Source organism: Danio aesculapii, chromosome 15 (genome assembly GCF_903798145.1).
Source record: "Danio aesculapii chromosome 15, fDanAes4.1, whole genome shotgun sequence".
In the NCBI taxonomy this organism is placed as follows: Eukaryota; Metazoa; Chordata; class Actinopteri; order Cypriniformes; family Danionidae; genus Danio; species Danio aesculapii.
The window spans coordinates 32785203-32807115 of NC_079449.1; the positions used below are offsets into that span (position 1 = coordinate 32785203).

The 21913-nt window shown below is 35.9% G+C and overlaps 1 protein-coding gene and 1 long non-coding RNA gene across 2 annotated transcripts; one reads left to right on the top strand and one right to left on the bottom strand.

Moving 5' to 3' along the window:
- Positions 1-905: 905 nt before the first annotated feature.
- Positions 906-11099, bottom strand: ca4b (carbonic anhydrase IV b). The gene is made up of 8 exons (XM_056473654.1): positions 11003-11099; positions 10528-10575; positions 8886-9050; positions 8641-8786; positions 6762-6854; positions 6607-6673; positions 6205-6365; positions 906-3803 (listed from the first exon to the last, which is right to left on the bottom strand). Exons 1-8 carry the CDS (start codon positions 11058-11060, stop codon positions 3627-3629), a joined length of 915 nt encoding a protein of 304 aa, XP_056329629.1. The 5' UTR covers positions 11061-11099; the 3' UTR covers positions 906-3626.
- Positions 11100-20634: 9535 nt separating this feature from the next.
- Positions 20635-21654, top strand: LOC130242332 (uncharacterized). The gene is made up of 2 exons (XR_008838966.1): positions 20635-20764; positions 21271-21654. It is a non-coding gene; the product is annotated as an uncharacterized LOC130242332 (long non-coding RNA).
- The last annotated feature ends 259 nt before the right edge of the window (positions 21655-21913 follow it).

Genomic DNA, 21913 nt, shown 5'->3' on the forward strand with positions numbered 1-21913 from the left:
GATTATCAAAAATATATATATCTTAAAGGGGCTAATAATTTTGACCTTAAAATGTAAAAAAAATAAATAAATAAATATATATATTCTTTTATTCTAGCCCAAATAAATCAGATAAGACTTTCTGCAGAAGAAAAAATATTATCAGACATACAGTGAAAATTTTCGTGCTCTGTTAAACAACATTTGGGAAATATTTAAAAAAGAAAAAAAATTCAAAGGGGCGCTAGTAATATATATATATATATATATATATATATATATATATATATATATATATATATATATATATATATATATATATATATATATATACATACATATATACATATAATATACATATACATACACACACACACACACATATATATATATATATATATATATATATATATATATATATATATATATATATATATATATATATATATATATATATACATATATACATATACAGATATATACATATACACACACACACACATATACATATGTGTGTGTGTGTGTGTATATGTATATATCTGTATATGTGTGTGTTTATAAATATATATATATATATATATATATATATATATATATATATATATATATATATATATATATATATATATATATATATATATATATATATATATATATATACACAATTCCCATTTTCTTTTTTTCTCAGCTCTTCTTATGGTTGCAGCCGGTATTCAGTAGCACCCATATTCAGTCAGTCACTCAATGAATCATCTATTTTTTTAAGAATCTGTCCAATGACAAAGCACTTCTGTTTTATGCCATATAACCATAACAGGTGCAATAAAATCTAAGTAGAAAGTGTTCAGACAGTTTTACAGGCTTAATTATTTATAATATAGTTAAAAAAAACATCAGACTATTTATTTGTTCATTTTTTTGCTTGTTTGTTGTTTTATTGTATTACAGTTTAGACTGAACAGTTACACAGTACAGTCTTTATAATCATTAATTCCCCCAAACCACCACAGTTATCAAGCATTGTCTGTCACACATTAAAATGTAACCATGTTCCTCTATGTACTCTTTGTTGCTTATGTGCTATACAGTCTCACTTTCACCTTTTAATTTCAACCCCTGCTAATTATGTATAAGTAACCCTGCATACATTTCTGGAGGGTCCCAAATATGTCCTAGGAGGTAGGTTTTTGCGAATCCACCAGAGGCTACTGTGTATGCTTTTTCAGATGTCACCTCTTTCGAGTGCCCTTCACACCTGCTCTTCTCACGTAAATCCACCAGAGGCCGCTGTCGTCTGCCTGACTGACTGACCGATCCCCCTTCAACCACCCCCGTCCATAAACCTGACCCATAGTGTTTTCACAAGCAACGATTGACCCACTCACTACCTTTTCTAAACCCAACAGACAGTTTTAAATGCAGTCCAGAAAATAAAGCCCTTGCAATCTCATTTAAACTGCTTTCTGGAACCGTTCTTTTCCCAACTCAAACCTTGTTGTCACAGTCAATTCCTCTCTGAATCTCAAGTTTGTTAACATATGTGGTGCATTTTATTGTCAAAAATACTGACAATGTGTTATTTTGACATGCGATTTCAGTATTGTGTAATGTGATCATGGATTATTATGTGTAAAAGTGCAAAAATATTCATGCATGACGGCAATTTACACCACATTTAAAAAAGGTAACTACAGATGCTATTATTGTCATGAGCACAAGGTCTGGGGGCGCTGAGGAGCAAAGTCCAGTCATGTCAAAGACTGACAGCCAGATGCTTTCATATGGACGTTGAGACACTGCTTATTCATTTTCTGAAACAAATGATATGATGTTGTGCTGCGTTGCTTCATACAGTAGGCCAATACAATGTTCTTTTTTTAAACACAGCAAAAATTGCAGTTAACATGTTGGACAATTAAGCTGAAAGCAGAGTAACTTGACAAGACGGAACCCTCTTCAGTGGTGTTTCCTTCATTTTTGAATTCGTGATTATGATTTATTGGAGTGAAAAGAGAGATCCCATGTCATTCTACAGGCCTATGATATGACAGCCTAAGCATATGCTGTCCTTAGTGCCATCATCTTGAACTTATAGAGCGAATAGAAAAATTAGTGGCTACATGATGAGGTTATTTATTTTGATGAGTAATGCCCAATCCCAATTCTATTTTTGTACCCCTACCCCTTACCCATGGCCCTTAAAACCAAATGTTAAGGGGAAGGGCTTCAAAATTTGTGACAATATTCATCTATGTAAACACACCAAAAACAGCATTAACATTATAGCAGACACACTGTAAAAAGCTCATTCCCAACTACTAAACATTACTGACCAGTGTCATCGAGTGTCAGAATATTGTGGTACTGCAGTACAGGAGTTATTATTAGAGATTATAGACAGTGAAATTTAGTGGTTTATATTTCAGCGTTTTTTTTTTTAAGCATGACGGTAAAACACGAACGCGGTTATGAATATATTAAAACATGTGCTTATTTGTTGTAAAAATTCTTTATAATGACCAAAATTAGTAATTTGTTGATCTTCTTCCGGGTTCAGCTATGCTGCCGTTGTGGCTGGTGTATTCTGGGAAATGTTCTTACCCCTTGGTTTCGAGTGGGGTCCTCAAAAATCTCTTTTCGAAGGGTACCCCTTCCCCTTAGCCAATGCCTTCAAGCTAGAGAATTGGGACAGGAGAAGGGCTAAGGGGTAGAAATGGGATTGGGCCTAAGTGAACCATATTTGTGTTTGTTTATTTTATCTAAATGAATGTAGTCCTCTCACAGAAGCACTGCAGGTCAAATTAGACATCGATGTTCTGTTGTTTAGGCTGCTGTTGTTTGTGCATGTTAAAATAAATGTTTCAAAAGATATTTTCAAGGGTCAAAGAAAGTTATTGGTGAGAAAATAAACGCTTTTTAGCGAGAAAGCAAACTGAAACTATCGTGGTGTTTTGTTCATTTAGCCTACTTTGTAATATTAGTTACAAATATAGAAATATTTGTTTTATATTTATTGATTTTTTGTTTATACATTGCTGTTTAAGGACTGGGATCCTGTCTGTTTTATAGCCTACACCCTCCTCCCAAATTAAAAAAAAAGGCCACCGTATAGTTCGAACACTGCCGCCTCGTAGCATTAGTTTAAAAGGCAAAATGCAGCCATATGTAGCTCTGGCTACATTATTCATGCTCTCCAGAAATGTACATGGGGGTACATAACTGGGACAAATTGTGCAGAAACAGTGAGGGACGCAGTTACATGTAATCATTCATTCCAACATTTCTGTAAGTTTTATAGATGTCAAAATTATGACTGAAAATAATTGGAATTATAATTAATTATTTACAGATGTTACAACAGTTTATGTGACTTACAATACAACAGTAAACTAAAAAATGAAATTTGTAAACACACTCTATACAAGAAATGTTCTCTGCCTTAAAATCCCAAGTTTATTTTGTTATTACTTTCTATATCATTGTAATTAATAGTGAAAAGTGTCTTAAAGTAAGTCCTAATAGTTTTTTTTTCCAGTGCTTAGGGCTGTTGAAGGCACACATGGCTGAACGACATGCAATAAATAAACTCTGATTTGTCTTGAATTATTGATGAGCGATAAATAACTTTCTAAACAGATAACCATAAATCAGACCGTGAGAACACAGAGGGATGTGAAAACAGTGCTGACCAATAAGATAGTGCTAACATGAAAGCTGTAACTCCTTGAATAATAAACAGTACGATCGTAACGCAGCTGAACAGGTCGGAATGTGTTTACCATGGCCGTCCCATCTGAAAACGTCAAGTTCGAAAATGCAGAAAGCTGCAAGACAACAATAAGATGATATTCAGAACCATTCACACCAAAGACAGTGACCATAATGACAACTTATAAAGATAATGTAAACAAATAGCAGTGTCCACATCATAACTATTATGATAACAGCACTTGAACAGGCAAAACCAGCTCAAGAATTTAAAGAGGCAGATGACAGAAATGCAGTGCACATTTTTCTGCACTTACTGCAAGTCATTTTATAGGTATATGTAGTTAATTAGGAGTTTATCATAGGAATCATTTCATTAAAAAAAAATACTATTTACTATATTACAGTTATCATCAACAGAAATCCTCATTCGTTGAGACATAAATTATATTCTGATTCATAAACAAGCCGAATCTTGTCAGTTGACCTGATGAATCAGTTCACAAATTATTCAGAAAAATTCAATTGTGAACTCGACAGACTCGACTGGATGTTCTCGAGTCACAAACTCACTTATTCAAATGAGCCATTCAAAGCCAGTCTGAAGTTAACAAATTGATTCAAATGATCTGTTCGAGTGAGTTTCGGTAAGTGATTCATTGAATTTGCAAACTGATTCAGAAACTGGAGATCCTCTCAGCTTGAAAGCTTGAAATGAAAAGTAGATTTGTTGTATTCATTAAATAAAAATTATATTATTATATATTGACAACTTTTGTCCTGTTATTCATTTCTTTATATTGTATATCTAACATTCATACAAACATATATACATATACATATATATATATATATATATATATATATATATATATATATATATATATATATATATATACATACATATATATATACAATAATACAGTACGTTTTTATTTTGTTGTAATCACTTCTTTGCACACTTAAATCATCAAGCTGATATGTATTGATGATTCAAGTGTGCAAAGTAGTGATGACAAAAAATAAAAATAAATGCATATTGTATATACACACACCGGCCACTTTATTGGGTACACCTGTCCAACTGACTTTGTCCTATGTGACTTTGAACATGGCATAATTAAACATAGCCATATTACCCTGCAGCCCAAGACAGGTTACTCACTGAAGCGAAGCAGGGCTGAGCCTGGTCAGTACCTGGATGGGAGACCACATGGGAAAACTAGTTTGCTGTTGGAAGTGGTGTTAGTGAGGCCAGCAGGGGGTGCTCAACCTGCAGTCTCTGTGAGTCCTAATGCCCCAGTAAATTGAAGGGGACACTTTACTTTGAGTGAGTGTCAAGGTCCTGACTCTCTGAGGTCATTAAAAATCCCATGGGACTTGGCTCAATTACCGTCTCTTCACTCCACCAATAGCTGGTGTGTGGTAAGTACACTGGTGCTGTTGTCCTGTGGCTGCCGTCGCATCATCCAGGTGGATGCTTCACACTGGTGGTGGTGTGGAGAGACCCCCCTTATGTTTGTGAAGCACTTTGGGTGTATGGCCATACACAATAAATGCGCTATATATAAATACACATTACATGGTGGTTGGTGCCAGACAGGCTGGTCTGAGTATTTCAGAAACTGCTGATCTACTGGGATTTTTCACGCACAACCATCTCTAGGATTTACAGAGAATTGTCTAAAAAAGAGAAAATATCCAGTGAGTGGCAGTTCTGTAGGCACAAATGCCTTGTTGATGCCATAGGTCAGAGGAGAGTGGCCAGACTGGTTCGAGCTGATAGAAAGGCCACAGTAACTCAAATAAGCACTCGTTACAACCGAGGTATGCAGAAGAGCATCTCTGAACACACAACACGTTGAACCTTGAGGCAGATGGGCTACAGCAGCAGAAGACACTCCTGTCAGCTAAGAACAGGAAACTTATGCTACAATTCACACAGGCTCACCCAAACTGGACAATAAAAGATTGGAAAGATTCGAGTCTCAATTTCTGCTACGAAATTCGTATGGTAGGGTCAGAATTTGGCGTTAGCAACATGGATCCATCCTGCCTTGTATCAACGGTTTAGGCTGCTGGTGGTGTGGGGGATATTTTCTCGGCACACTTTGAGCCCTATAGTACCAATTGAGCATTGTGTAAACGCCACAGCCTACCTGAGTATTGTTGCTGACCATCTCCATTCCTTTATGACCACAGTGTACCCATCTTCTTATGGCTACATCCAGCAGGATTCTATCATGTCAATCTGGATCAAAATCTCTGAGGAATATTTCCAGTACCTTGTTGAATCTATGTAAGATACTAGTAAGGTGTACCTTATAAAGTGGCCAGTGAGTGTATAACAATGCTTTATACTTTTACTGGAGTCATATTTTATTAGGGTATCTGTACTTTTACTGAAGTGCACGGTTTAAAATAAACACAACATTCTCTTGTGTTGATGTGGACACTAATATAGTTGTCATAGTTATTGTACTTGAACTTTGTTTGATTGAACATATGATAAATCACCTGTTCCTTGCTGAGTGGTATAGTTTTCTCAAAAATGGTCCAGACCACTGCTTCAGCACATCCCGGTGTGGTGAGCGAGCCCTCGTAGCGAAAGTACTTCTTCAAGTCTTCATTAGGAATGAGCATGTCTAATGATATGGCTCCAAGTGTTGCATTGCTGCCTAATATAACCATTTTACAAAGTTATTGTATTGCTTTTCTTCTTTCTAAATATAGTCTGTTTGACTAATAACATTAAAATGGCATTATAGGAAAGTTTCCTCCCATATTAGAGATAGTGTGACCTTAAGTGACTTTAGCGCTGTTATACATCATGCAAGACCTTAACAAGAAGCAATAAATAATAACAATAAAAACAATAAAACTTTAAAGATAGATTTAAAAAGACGGCGGAAATCTCACCAGGGTGTGTAATGTTTGTCAGAGAATTTATGATGGCGTCATAATTTTTATTAACATTTTCTGATTCCTGCAAGATAAGACAGACAAAAAACACACACCACTGCATTATCTATAAATAACAAACATTTATACATGAAACAGATGAGTCAATTTACCTCATAGAAAAACCCCAGAACAGCCACTCCAGAAGAGTCACCCAGAGCCTGCTCTACAGAGTTGTATTCTTCTTTTATATGTACAACGTGAAGCTGTTAAAGACAGAAAATGCATGAGCTTGATACTCCGAAAAAAGTATCAGCAAAAACTGTACATCAAAACTCTATCTTGCAAAGCATCAGTAAACTATCTTCAGTGAATGTGCAAGACTTGCAATTAGCTGCTAAAAGAATAACAAATGCAGTAAAGTGGTGCAATTATTTGGGCTACTTACAGTGTGTGTTTATGTTTACGATGAGTTAAAATAATATAAGAATCACCAGTTTGTCGTATCAAGCAGCATAAAAGGCATGTACAACTTACTGGAAGTGAATGACACCAGAACACAGACGTAAAATAGCCACTCAATCTTGCTCTAATAAGGGCGGTTTGCCTTTATCAACTTCTATGGCTATTGTTAGTGTGATTTCACCAAGTAGGACATGTTCCTGGATTAACATCTATGTTGATTCTGGAACAACATTCCAATCAAAATTAAGAAATAGGCTGACAGTTTATGTTAAGTTTAGGCTTACAGATAGGGTTATGTGCTTCTATGATTGTTATCCAATTATTATTGACGTCTGATTTTGGGAATATTTACAGTTATGGTTTGGGTTTAGGTATGGATTACATATTTTAACAAAAAAAGATATAGATGTTAATCTAGGATTGCCTCGTACTTGGCAAAATCCCACCCACCCTGTTTGCATGTGTGAGGGTGTACATTAAAGGGATAGTTCATCCAAAATTGAAGATTTACTCACCCCCAAGTGTTTTCAACCCTTTTATGCATTTCTTTTTTCAGTTGAACACAAAATAATTATTTTGAAGCATGTTAGAGACTAGTAACCAATAAATATTTTTTTTAAATGTTGGAAACCACCATTAATGTTGGTAACCATTGACTTCAATGGGATTTGATTTTCAACATTTTTGTTGTGTTCCACTAATAAGATGAAATTCAAACAGGATTGTGACAAGTGAAGTAAATGATGAAGTAAATTTGGGTGAACTGTCCCTTTAACTCCATGACATCATAGGGTCTCCCATTCATGTTGGTTCTCCACAGGCTTTAATAGGAAAGATTGATGTATCATATGCATGCAAAAACTAATTGTGGCATATACATTGCATACAAAGAAAAAATGTAAAGTCATGTTATTTGTGTGCTGATTGATGAGATCGGGTTGGCATTACTGTACTAAAAACAATCGCTGAATAACCAAACTGGAGATAATCTGTCATTTCAGGATCTTAATCCTCCTCAAAATGTGCTGTGGGCAATATTAGCCTATAAGTACATAAATATCTGAATTTCAAATTTGTACCAGCAATAATAGACCAGATGTATTCATTTCAGAATACTATAATGTTTAACACTTACTTACTCCCAGGGCTGTTTATATCGAAGTTGATTTTTAGCCGCACCATGTTGGTGTTTCGTAACATCTAATTTCGTTAGCCCAACGCTCAACTCCCAACCTGGAGGACCAGGACATACACGCATCCACTATGGACAAGTTAGTTTACCCAATTCTCCTATAGCTCATGTCTTTGGACTGTGGAGGAAACATGCAAACTCTACATATAAATGCCAACTGGCCCAGCCGGGGCTCGAACCAGCAATCTTCTTGCTGTGAGGCGACAGCGCTAGCCACTGCGCCACCGTGTCACCAAATTTAGGATGAACAGTGTGTTTGAGCATTTAAACGAACTGTACTGTGCACTTATAATCAACAGAATAGTATCATGCCTTGCGTGGAGTGTAACTAATATTTTAATATCTTTATAATTATCTTTATAGCCATTGTTCTTGTTTTGAACAGGTCTTAATACCTCCATAGGGTATTTCTCTCCATCAATAGTATGTTCTGATCCAGGTCCTCCATTCTTTCCCCAGTGCAGGTGAAGCTGCTGAGCTTTGTAAGTGGATCCTAAATTGGCTCCATTAATTTTTGCTCTGTCCGGCAGGTTAATTTGCACTAAAATGACAAAACAGTGTTTATAAGATGCAATTCATAATAATAATTAAAAAAAATTCCCCATGAGATTTATTTTCCATGTTCTTAAGTAAAATGTACCTGTATGTCCATTGTTTACAATCACAGCATTGAGTTTCTCTTGATAGTTTGTAAACTGTACTGGGGTCAGTCGACTGTCTGCAGAAGCTTTATTTGTAATAATGTTAATTGGCGACTGTTTATTGTTTCCACACTCTCTGGCTACTGTTGCCCAGTCATCTGGTCCTGTGTAAAAAGTATATTTGCATCACAATCACACACAATATGGTTCAAAAAATGATTAAAAGATTTCTATTAGTTAGTAAAATTTTACCATTAGGGAATATGACAATAAAAGACATTTTAATATTTAAAAAAAATGTAATTTATTCCTGTGATGGTAAAACTATTACTCCAGAATTAATTTAATGTCATTGGCTCTAAAAAAAATTGTTGTGATGATTATTATAAGTTGTTTCAGAATGCTCAGATTAAATTTAATACATTTTCTTAATGATGCCAAAATAGAATGTTCTGTTTATCTTCACAACAAGAAAAATGATTGTGATACACTCTGATTGTAATCTCCCAACACAGCCATCAACACCATATCAACACAGCCCGGACCATCTCCCTACACAGCCATCAACACCTCCAGCCAGACCCTCCATCAAACTCCTTAAATTTGCAGACGATACTACTGTTATTGGCCTCATCCGGAACGGTGACGAGTCTGCATACAGGCAGGAGGTGCAGATACAACAACCTGGAGCTGAACAAGCTCAAAACAGTGGAGATGATAGTGAACTTTAGGAGAAAACCCCCTGCACTCCCCCCACCCACCATCATGAACAGCACTGTGGCTGCAGTAGTTATTCAATTTCCTGGGCACCACCATCTTTCAGGATCTAAAGTGGGACATTCATATAGACTCTATTGTAAAGAAAGCCCAGCAAAGACTGCACTACCTTCGTCAGCTGAGGAAGTTTAACCTGCCACAAGAGCTGCTTGTACAGTTCTACTCAGCTGTCATGCAGTCCATCCTCTGCACTTCAATCACCTCTGGTTCCGCCAAAACCGACCTCCGTAGACTACAGCGAATAGTCCGGACTGCTGAACGAATCACTGGCACTACCCTTCATACACTCCAAGAACTGTACTCTTCCAGAGTGAGTAAAAGGGCTCGCAAAATCACTCTGGACGCCTCACACCCAGCACACTACCTGTTTGAACTATTACTGTCTGGTCTGCACTTCAGAGCACCAAGCACAAAAACAGCCAGACACAGGAATAGTTTCTTTCCTCAGGCCATCTACCCCATGAACAGTTAAATATTCCCCTACTGTGCAATAAACGTGCAATACTTTCTCATACGCACTTGTACACAGCACCATATATCAATAGACAATGCAATCCTTTCTCCATTCGCATTTGTACACAGCACCTTATAACCTGTATATTAATAACAATCTGTTATTGTTTGTTACAATTACAAAGTTTTGTAGAAATGTGATGATTCTTTTAGGATTCTTTAATCAGTTTAATGCATGATATTTTAATAAATGTAAATACCTGTAATTATTATTATTTACAACAATATTTTAAATAAAAATTATTAATATTATAATAATAATGAAATTACAAATAGACTCCAATTTTTTTTATTCTAAAAAGCATTTAATCTAATAATTTAATACAAAACATTAAAACATGCAATGCTCACCTATACATGAGTGATTGGAGCAAGTAACTTGGGTCTGATAACACCACTCTGAAAAAAAAAGTTAATCCATTGTACAAGTATTGTATTAAAACCCATAGAATTAATGTACAGTATGATGCATATCAACATACAAAGCCATTCAGTTAAAAAGACAACAGGACAACTACAAACTTCAAATACATTTAAGTCTATCATTTCTTTATCCAACTCTATAATATTTTCAAATTTAAATCCCCAACTTATTTTCTAAGACTCTCATAAATATGTAAACAGCCCATAAACCAATTATTAAGAATATTTTGAACTCAGACACATAATTCAACTAGGCCTTTCAAGGTTTACAGTAAAAATGTTCATGAATAGCCTAAAACTAAAAGCTAAAATTATATGGATGGATTTAAAGGTGTCACTAAACTCTGCACAAATATGTTTAGCAGTAAATCAGACATTTTTACAAATTATTTACCACACTTACCTGCACTTGAAGCAAACCTGCATAAAATAGCAAGTGTGGAAAGGCAGAGAAAATTCATCCTTAATATCTGGACCTGAACGACAGCTTAAAAACAGGCCAGTGTCTTTCATGGTGGTATTTCGGTGGGGCTTTTTATAACAGCGCTTTATCTCAGTGTCTCCTCCTTTCATGTTTTACAGCACAAAACCAAGTGACCATAAAACTCATTTGTATTAGACGAATCATAAAGATTCCTGTTATATATAGGAGTTATTCAGTGTGTCTAATCTAGTCTTGATGATAAAGATGCTCTCCACCCATAACAAACTTTCGCTTGTTTTCAACTCCTACAAGAAAGGCACTTATCAGTTATGACAGATTAATGGATAATGTTGTTGCATACATCTGGAGCAGCAAACAAACATGACAGTCAAATTAAATGAGTGAAAACACATGACTAAAATTAGTCATACAGGAATATACAGAATAACGTAACAACCAAAAAACCTGCAATTCTGAATTGAAAGCAACAGGTTCTGTCTCTGGTTAGTTCACATTTAGATAGTTACGCCATCTAGTGGTGACCCTGAGAAATAATATCTGGCTCGAAGCAGCATTTACATTATTTTGAACTGTCTTGAACCTGCGAACCCCCCCGGTTTTCTCGATAGTCTCCCGTATTTCACACCCATCTCACACCCATCTACCATAATTAGCTGTTATTTACACATGAACTCGTGTGACTCATGTTGTAGTTAAAGTTAGTTCATGATTAGCTAAAACATTAACTAAAAGAAATAAAACTTAATAAAAATAATACTCATGTTTTCATGTCTGATATTATTGATTGAATTTTCATAGATTCAAGTTTTATTAACTTTTTAAAATTATTTTGAACACATCTCATGTCAATGGACAGAAACAAAACCATCCTTCAGGAGTAGTAAACATTCCCAGAGTCTAATAAAAAGGCAACAGTAAACAATACTCGTACACAGTACATTTGTAAAACAATCATTTAGAAACGTGTTAGTCAAAATTGAGTTTTCACTGTCTGTAAAATGTGCTGAAACCAAATTGAGGTCATTTAGCTTGTTGAACATGTGAAGACAAAGAAGTTAATTGAATTAACCCTAGTCTAAACCTGTCTGGGTGATACCAATCTTTTCACGCAGTTAGTTAAAAGACACTATCTGTACAGTAGTGAGTATTTCAGGAGTTAATCCAGTGTTGTACAGAAATAGGTGTTTAATGCACATCTAGACTCAAGCCCTGCTGCTGGAAAAGTGAAAAAGTATTTCACAGGTCAACCACCGCACTTGTTGTAAAACACTTTAAAGTTCATGGTGGAGTTGATAAGGGGTTAACTGGTCTCAGAGAACTGTTAAATGAGTGATTTGTATGAGTGATAAAAAAGGCAAACAATGTCCTAGATTTGACCTTTAGATTCAACCTTCAAGTTTCACAAATGCAACACCAAATGCTGTGCACATGCAAATTTCTGTTGAATTTTAAAGTAGGCAGTCGTTTTTCTTTTTCATCCTTCAGCACTTTCATGTCTTAGGTATTGTTTTTTATTACGACTAACAAATCTTCATAATCCAGTCTTTCTTCTCTTTGATATTGAAAGCATACCTATTAAAGAGTAACTTCTTTGTAACTTTTAATATTCGTCGTTTATTTTTACTACAACTGAACAACTTTCATGTTTAGATTTCAATGTTTTACCATTGTCCCAGACATAAATGTATAATAAAACATAATAATAAAAGCTCTGTGAATGCTGTGAATTATTATATTTGAAAACAGTCCAAATCTATTTGATGTCATCATAACAACAGTAAAAGGGGCATTTCTAAGTATATTTCATGAGTTACTTATATTCTGGCAGCCCAACTTTCTGGTGAGTGTCTGAAACCCTCTTTTACAAGGTGATTTACAAGAATATTGCAGGTTTACAATGGCTTTAACTCATTCATGGTGACAAAAGATAAATGCACAAGAAGACAGAATAATGTGGGGAATCTTAATGGACCATAGGTTCATTTACTGCAGCTGAAAATGACCACCAGTTCACCTCTGAACAGGATAAGGATCTGTCTCAGCATGTGCCTTGATGTAACTTTTGTGGGAATGACTGAAAAGAAATTATGTATATTAAGATGAAGTCTCATGGTTGCGTGGTGTTCTCTACAGCACATTGAGCTTAGGGTTGGTCTCATATTAAGCTACATTACAGAGTAAATGTAAATTTAGCAAGTTTATCAGAAACATGTAGGTCCTTCTCTGCATTCATCACTCACTCAGTCTGCAATTTGTATGGAGGACAATGATCATCGTCACACAGCAAAACAAGTAAAGCAGTTAATTCAAGCTGAAAACACTGAAATAATGAAATGGCAGCACATAGTCCTGATCTGAACCTGACTGAAAATCCTTGGCAACAAAATGATGGATAAAGGCCCCGATCAAATTTAAATTCAGTTTATTTTCATTCTTCGCCTGAAGGGGAAAAACCCACAATGCAGTAGGCAGGGCTGAAATGTGTCAAACAAAACTGGTGGCTGAGACAGAAGAACAGTTTCATAAACACTCTGCAAACATTATTTGTAGCAAAGAGACACTGAATGGCACTGCCGGTGTGTGTACACTAACAGAAACCAATTAACCAAAGGAAGCTCAAAGGTGTTTAGGAGCCAAAACGAACTACCCCAAAAAAGTTTGCTTTGGTAAGCTGTTTCAAACAGCCGAAATGAACCCTAAACAAACTTCGTCATCTATCAAAATGATATTTTCTGTTCATTCTTTAATTTAGCTTGAAGTAAGGCTGCACAATATATCGTTTCAGCATTGATGCAAATCTGTAATAGTCACATCGCAGGAATCTACAATGTAGTTGGGATTATAGTGGACCAGACATTACAGTTAACAACAGAGTGGAGTTATTTCATATTTTCAACTGTAAAGTTTATTAATTGCATGTGTTTTTAAGACCTGACTGTACCATTTGGGCACAATAAATAAAATGTTTGTAGCTTAAAGATGAATTATACAGTAGGGTTGGGCGATGTCAACCATTTTGGCATCGTAGGATGTCTAATGTGAAACATCGCGATGGCATTGTCATCGTAGACAGTGGTGAATTAATTATTTATGAATAATTAATTCATAATGAATTCATTATTTGTAGCCTACCGTTTCAACTACCTGACCAACATGTTCTTTGTTTTACTCATAACCAAATCATAAATAAAGATAAGTTACACACAAATTACCACCTGTCAATCACTTTTTCCACAGGACTCTGGCATGAAAAGGCAGAGTGATCTGTGTTGTTATAATGGCGTCTACAAATTTGGTTGGTAAAAAAGGTGCACAACAAACAGCAACCAACCAGCAGTGCTTCTAGGATTTTTTCCAGCTGTGGTGGCAGGCCTTTTTTTACACAGATATACCAACTACCTCTGGCGCTATTTCAATTACAAATGTCGTGAGCGCAGTATTAGAAGTCGAGATCGCATTTATGTAATAGCCTATGAGCATGCGGATCTCTTTGCTTGCGCGCCAATTTCCTCTGCTCGTGCACAAAACTTCTTGCACGCCCCCTCAAATATAAGCCGCTTCAAGAGCGCGCAGATCTTCTTGTGCGCTCTCTCAAATAAATGCTGCTGAAGTGGGATTTAGTTCGTTTATGTAACGAGTTTGTCTCCAGCATTTATTAGATTTTCTAGTAATATTTATGAATGTCTCCAATAGACCTGCAGTCCTGAAGTAAAGTGAAATGGCTTTACGTCGTGTTTGCTGGCCTCACGCACCTGTCAGTCAGTCAGCACATCACCTTAAAGGGTTAAAGAAATGACGCACAGCACTACTACGATTACAGAAATTCACTTACCCTTTAATACATTTTGGTACAATTATTACCCGATATTAAAAAAAATAAAATGTTTTGAATGAGAAGCTGTAATGTAGCCGTGGCGGGATGAATTTTGGCGTGGCGCCCCGCCATGGAAAAATGAATGTAGCAAAAACCATGAACAGTATCTGAGGTTTTGCTAAAATTACTAAGTACAAGCGTGAAAGCGAAAGATTGAAGCAGTGTACTGATGCTGTGACACGTTACCTGATAGATTCAAAAGACTGAAGAGTCATAAGATAGAAACAAGATTAATTAAATATCACGTTTAACAACTATAGTGAGATGTGATCCCAGCGGTACATCCTTGATAAACTGTCCGACGTGCACCGCTCTCTGGGGTTTTGTGCTCAAAGCACCCGCTGAGTGCTGGAGCTCAAACGCGCGCATACGCTGCAGCGCATGACTGTGTGTGTTTGTGTGTGTGTGTGGTCACGTGATGTGTGTTTTCAGGGGGATAGTGTGGACGGAGATCTTTTCAGAAATGCTAGATGAAACGCCAGTGTGGACATGGATCATTTATATTCCAAAATGCTATTTTAAAACTAAGACGTATTAGTTTAAACGGGGCCGTATCTATTTTTCACAAACAGGTTGCTGCTGCGACTGGGGCGGAGGATCGCGATGCTGGCTCAGCATCATTATGTCTACCGGCCATCGGTAGGCATTGAGTACCGAAACCTGGTGCCATTAGAGCACTGGTACCTTTGTAACCAGTATGTACCGGATCAAATCAGCATATGAATTTCGGTGCCTAATTTCGGGTGCATCAAAGGCACATACAGGTACGCATTGTCACACCATCTCTAAACCTTTAAATCTAAACAACTTTGAGGAATATGGACAGGCGATGTCAGGCATTTGTTCTTGTTGCTTAGGAAATGGACGCACGCAACGCATGCAGTACAGCGCATTAGGTTACAAAAGTTGCGGGTAAGGGGGAAACATGTCAAACTTAATGACACATTTGAGGACTCAAAGGCAGAGGAATGCACTGTCTCTGACATAATCTGGCACTTTCAATGAGTATGTACATGGACACCAATGCTCCGATTTTAATATGATTTAGACAGTTGATTTAGAGTCTAGACTATCATGTAAACAGGGATTTTTGATAACCTTAAAAGGACCACAGACACCTGCGTCGTGAAATGCTGAGTTTTTTTCTTTCCATTTATCGCCATGAAGAAGCGAGATCAGCCATCGGTGGCAGACTGCGGAGATATGACTGAGGCCTCTCTCTGCGCACTAGGTGTCACGTGCACTCACTCTCTCGGGCACTAGCTCCCTCTGCTTTCTCGCGCACTTGCTGCGCGCATTAGCCTAGTTCCCTGCATTTGTCAGAGGTTGACGCCCAAATTGACAGAGGTAATAGCGATTTTATAACTTTAATATAGGTCCTGGGCTATGCAGAGACTATTATTAATCAGAAATATAGTGTACATAGTTAGGAAATGCAGTATTGAATTTACAAACAGTCAGCAAGTACCAAAGAACAGATGTAAAACATTGATCAAATGTAGTTTTCAGTCACGCTCATGTAAGTCATATTCAACTCGTTTAGTTTTGCCTTCATTCATTTTTGATTTCCGTCTTTAACACATGATTCATTTACAACAAATTTTTAAACATAATAGTTTAACTAACTAATTTCTAATATCTCGTTTTTCAGCCTTTCCACAGGTTAGTAGTAAGCTAATGTAATTTCCTAATGCAAATCCTAAGTTCATGCTAACCAACAAATGATCAAAGGAAATATATTAATGCAATTCAAATATATAAAATATAAATTGATGTTTACTTTTAAACTTTAATTATATAGTACAATTAAAATTATTTTTTAAAACATTTTGTCAAATAAAAAATTTTTCTAGAGTCATCCACCATAATTTTGTGGCTCAAAAGTATCGGTTCAGGCACCGTTTTGGCACCGGTATCGTTTTAGAAGTATCGATTTAGCACCGGTATAAATAACCCCAATCGATACCCAACCCTAGCCATCAGTGATGGACGATGGCATCGTCAATCGACCCAACCATTTTGTACATTATATAATTATTTACTCAATTAAAATAGAGTGTTGTTATTATTATAGTTATACAGTGATTATTTCATTTCTGCTTCTGAATACTGTTTTGACTTGCTAGAAAATCATAAATCATTGTTGATTTACATCTTTTCTCTGTTGTATTTAACTTTTCTTGTCATTTTTAAATGACATTTAATGCAGATACACTCCCCTACACATTCATCATCCCAATTGATCTAAAATGATGAATTTTTTATAAGCTGTTCAAGTCATCTGCTGAAATTGCATTTATATAGCAATATATATCGCAGTGAACGAAAATATTGCAATGTCAGTTTTTCCAATATCGTGCAGCCCTAGTTTGAAGTATACCAGGGTCATTAAAAAAAAAAAAAAAGCATTAAAGGCAGTGTACAGTAGAAGAGACTAGAAAAAACTTTTTTTTTGAACATTATAAATGATGATTTTTTTTTTTTATATATATAGTTTTTTTTTGTTAAAGTACTTTGGTTGTTTAGTAAAACACCGTTCTACCAACATAATATAGCCAGAATCCACAATTCCGGCCAACTTTGAATTATTTGTGTAAAAGCTTATAAAAGATTCTCTAATTTTCTTAAATTTGATGTACATGTATATTTACAACAGTTAAAAACCTTTCACGACATTTTATCAACTAGGCATGGGACGATTACCGTTTTCAAAGGTATACTGCGGTTTGGAAAAGTCAAGGTTTTTACATTTTCTGCTGTACCGTTCCTACGGTAATTGTAAGTTTTTTTTTTTTTTTTTCCTTTGACGTTTTTAAAGTTATTTAGGACAACAGTAATTCCAGCAGAAAAGATCTTCAAAGATCAGTGGCGGAAAGAGTACTGAAAAATCATGCTCAAGTAAAAGTACCATTACTTACCCAAAAATGTAGTCCAAGTAGAGTTAAAGTATCTGTTGTAAATATTACTCAAAGTATGAGTAAAAAGTAGACCTTTCTCATGACTCAAGAGTAGTGAGTATAACGATGGGAAAGGCTGATGTGTTTACATGTAATTTGTGTGTGTGTGTGTATTACTAACATTCTGTAGTGCATCTAGTTCTTGTTTAAGACCATTTCAGTCATCATATAGTTGACATCTGCCATCTTCTCATCAATCTTAACAGTCTCTGGGTCATTGCATGTAAAGCAGGGGTGCCCAAACCCGATCCTGGAAGTTCCGATGTCCTGCGGATTTTAGCTCCATTCACAATTAGACAAACTGAAACCAACTAATCAAGCTTTTACCAGGTATTCTACAAAGCTTCTGGCAATTGTATTGAAGCAAGTTGGAGCTAAACTCTGCAGGACATTGGCCCTCCAGGACCGAGTTTGGGCACCCCTGGTGTAAAGTATCTTCTTGGACACTTTTAATGCTTCCAAACAGTTTGCTGCATGTCCTAATGTAGTTCAGTATGATGCGATTTACTTTCTATGATTTGATTGGACTCGCAGGACTGATTTTTCTAATCCCCATAGACAAGAGAAGATTAAGTATAGTGACTGCAGGTTGAAGGAAAGTAGTGGAGTAAAAGTACTAATACAGCACTAAAAATGTACTCAAGCGAAAGTAAAAGTACACATTTTAAAAACTACTTAGTAAATTACAATTCCTGAGAAAAACTACCCAATTACAGTAATTTGAGTATTTGTAATTTGTTACTTTACACTATTGCCAAAGATTGCATTTTAAATTGTAAAGAAATCTGTGTTTTTGAAACTAATGAAAAAAGTAGAAGTCATTAGCTACGTTTCCATCCACCTATTTTTATGCGCATTTTGGATATGCGCATAAAAATAGATGGATGGAAACGCCAAGATGCGCATACATTTTGAAAATGCGCATAAAAAATGTATGCACATAACTGAGTAGGATAAACGTTTTATTCGATAAGAAAAGACGCACATAAACTACAATGGAAACACTTTTACCGAACAAATTTCCAATATGTGCATTAAAAAAGGTCATGTGATTTTGTTATATGAGATCATGTGATGATAGAAATGCGTGTGACTGGACAAACCAGCAGGCTGAGCACATTGTAAAACATCTTAAATGTTGTTTTGGTCATTGTAAAACACTGTAACCATTTCAGTATTAGTGTTATTATATTATTAATGACCTCCAAAATTAAGAGCGTCTGTGCTCCATGCCTCACACCTTCAAACACCACCACGCGTTCACTGCGTGTCAGGATTGCCTTCTGAGGCGCAAGTCATTTATTAAATAAAGAAAACATTCATGCGGCTTCTCTTATCGCAGCAAATTCCGTTTTTACTGTTGATATTTGGCGGCAGATAATCAGGAAGTGACGATTTTGTTTTCTTTGACTGGTTGGATGGAAACGCTGCTTTATTCGCACATCTTTTATGCGATAATAAAGTTTTGCGCATGAAGTTAATTCGCATTTTTGGATGGAAATATAGCTACTATATTCAGCCTGACATGTTTACTGCTCCAAAATATTTTATATTTTATATCTATATTATTCTCAAGATAAAATTAATTGTGTTCAAAGCAGAAAGAAGTTTTTGTTTGTTACCCAGGGCCAGACATTTAAAAAGAATGTATTTTAGAGCAGTAATCACAATACCATGAAACAGTGATATTTTTATCCAAGGTTATCATACCTTAGAATCTTATACCAGTCCATGCCTTCTGTCAACATCCCTTTCTATTGTATACTCCATATAATGCAAATAAGCACACATTTTTCAAGTACGTTTAAGTGCATTTACTTTCCAATAGCCACAGAGAAAACTGTCTACATTGACATTTAACTGAATGTCTGTTACTCATGTATGGCCGTTTTTCTTTGTCTTTACAGCACTAGGTACGTTATGACAGTACATCACAGAGAAGTGTCTGCACATCCCCACTTCCTTCTGTGCGTGTCAAACGAGATTTTGAGGTTTGGGTTGTCTAGACAACAAGTCCGTCTCATAAACATCACATTCAGGGAAATGGGAGAACCGCTTGCTCTTTATCAAAGTATAAAAACTCAGGGGAGCCTGGGACAATACGTGTTTAAATTCAAGCACCAAATAGAGTGAGTGAGAGAGTGAGAGAGAGTCTGATATTGCATTTAATTAGATGCTGTCATATCTGTGAAGATAATATTTCAAACCAGCTGGCTTTTATCATCTTTACTGTAATGCATTGTAAAATTAGCAACCATGATTTTAAATTATACTAATCTGACATTTATATGACACATCATCCTCACCACACACTCATATTTGACTCAAAGTATATATTAATGTGCTGATGAAACGGTGTGGTTTTGTACAACATACTACCAACCCTCCCCCTCAGGAAACAGCTCTACAAGTGCAGCGAACTACATTATGCTTCATTTATGTGAATCTATAATAAACCAACACCAAAAAAAGCACACGCTACATCTTCCTCTGATGATATTTCCTCATAAACCAACATCTGCTATTAAACTAATGTAATAATGCGTGTTTAAAGACACAATGAGGAAGCCTGCTGCAATCTGATCACATGTTTACTAGACTTCCTCTTTATTTCTTTGTGTGATGTTGAGGTATGCTCCAGACCAAAGCTTTATTCTGTCATTTCAGATCGGTCTTTTATCGGTTAAAATGCCCTTAAAAGGAATTGATTTGAGTCTGTCTTCAAACGAAACTTGCTGTAGTCCAATAGGCGTGCATTTGTGCTTCTTCAAGACAGAGACGGCAGGGCCTCTTCCTGTGGTTTGCACCATGTGGCCTAAAAAGTGTTAAAAGGCGACAACTTCTTTCTCTTTTCTCTGTTGTTTCCGGGACCAAGTAGGCAGAGAGCTGGTAAGTCATTTCTCTTCGATTCATTCAAAATTTTTATATATATAAACATTCATATCACTATGTTTCCTAGTTTTATAAACTTGTTACACTGTATAGAACTGCTTGATTTTATCTGCGAATATGAGGTGAATTTGGTAGAACTTAAATCATTAATGACAAAATACAATAAACACTTGTATTTTATTATTATAAATGATAAAACATATTGGTTTATTTTACTAGTAGCTGTAAATAGCATTACAATAAATTAACATTTGATACAAACGGAAGCCATATCATCTTAAACACATTTTTACATAGAAAGTAGCAGCAGTACTGGAGGATTTACGCATTATGCACTTTTAAAATAGTTCATTACACATAGCATATTTAATTTTACCCCTATAACACCTCATGATCTGTTGTGGCTACTATAAGCAAAAGAAGATGACGCAGCTCAACTTATATCCATTTTTAAATAGTATTTGGCATGTTTAACCACGCCATTTTGTTCTGCTTTCATACAGGTTTAACAATCGGTGTAAAACGAGCATTCGGAGTACAAGGAGTTAAGAGGAAGCGTGTAAAAGTGTCGACTGGAGCGTGAAGACGAGAAGAGGCGGGAAGGTCAGAGGTACAGTGCAGTCACTCATAAAGTAGACAGCACTACTAAACTTCTCTACACAGTGTAGTGTTTCCTACTTTATGGATGAGTGTACTGTTGGCGGCGATGGACAGTCTTGGATGCTGAATATGAACGTGTATTTATGAAGTATTAATTATGATTTTGCTTCTTGAACATTTTTAAGTGCTCACATGTAACGTGTATGTTAATTTGTACATGAATTACTTTGGTTATGGAACAGTAAATGAAGTAATAAAAGGATCTCTGTGTGCATTTGCTGCTGATATTTTAGGTTTTATTTTTTTAATAAACTTGTGTTTACTCACCCTAATGGCATCGGTAAGACGTTTTCACGTCGGGTCTTAATCGGTTTTTTAAAGATATTTCTGCGTTATATTATTTCATTTAGGCTTTACTCGCACACAATCTGAAAGCCCAACAACTGCACCTGCTTGACACGGGAACAAATCTCATTGGTCGTTGCTGGAGCTCAAACGTCCATGTTATACGCAAAAATTTATCTCATTGGTTCTCCCGTTTGACCT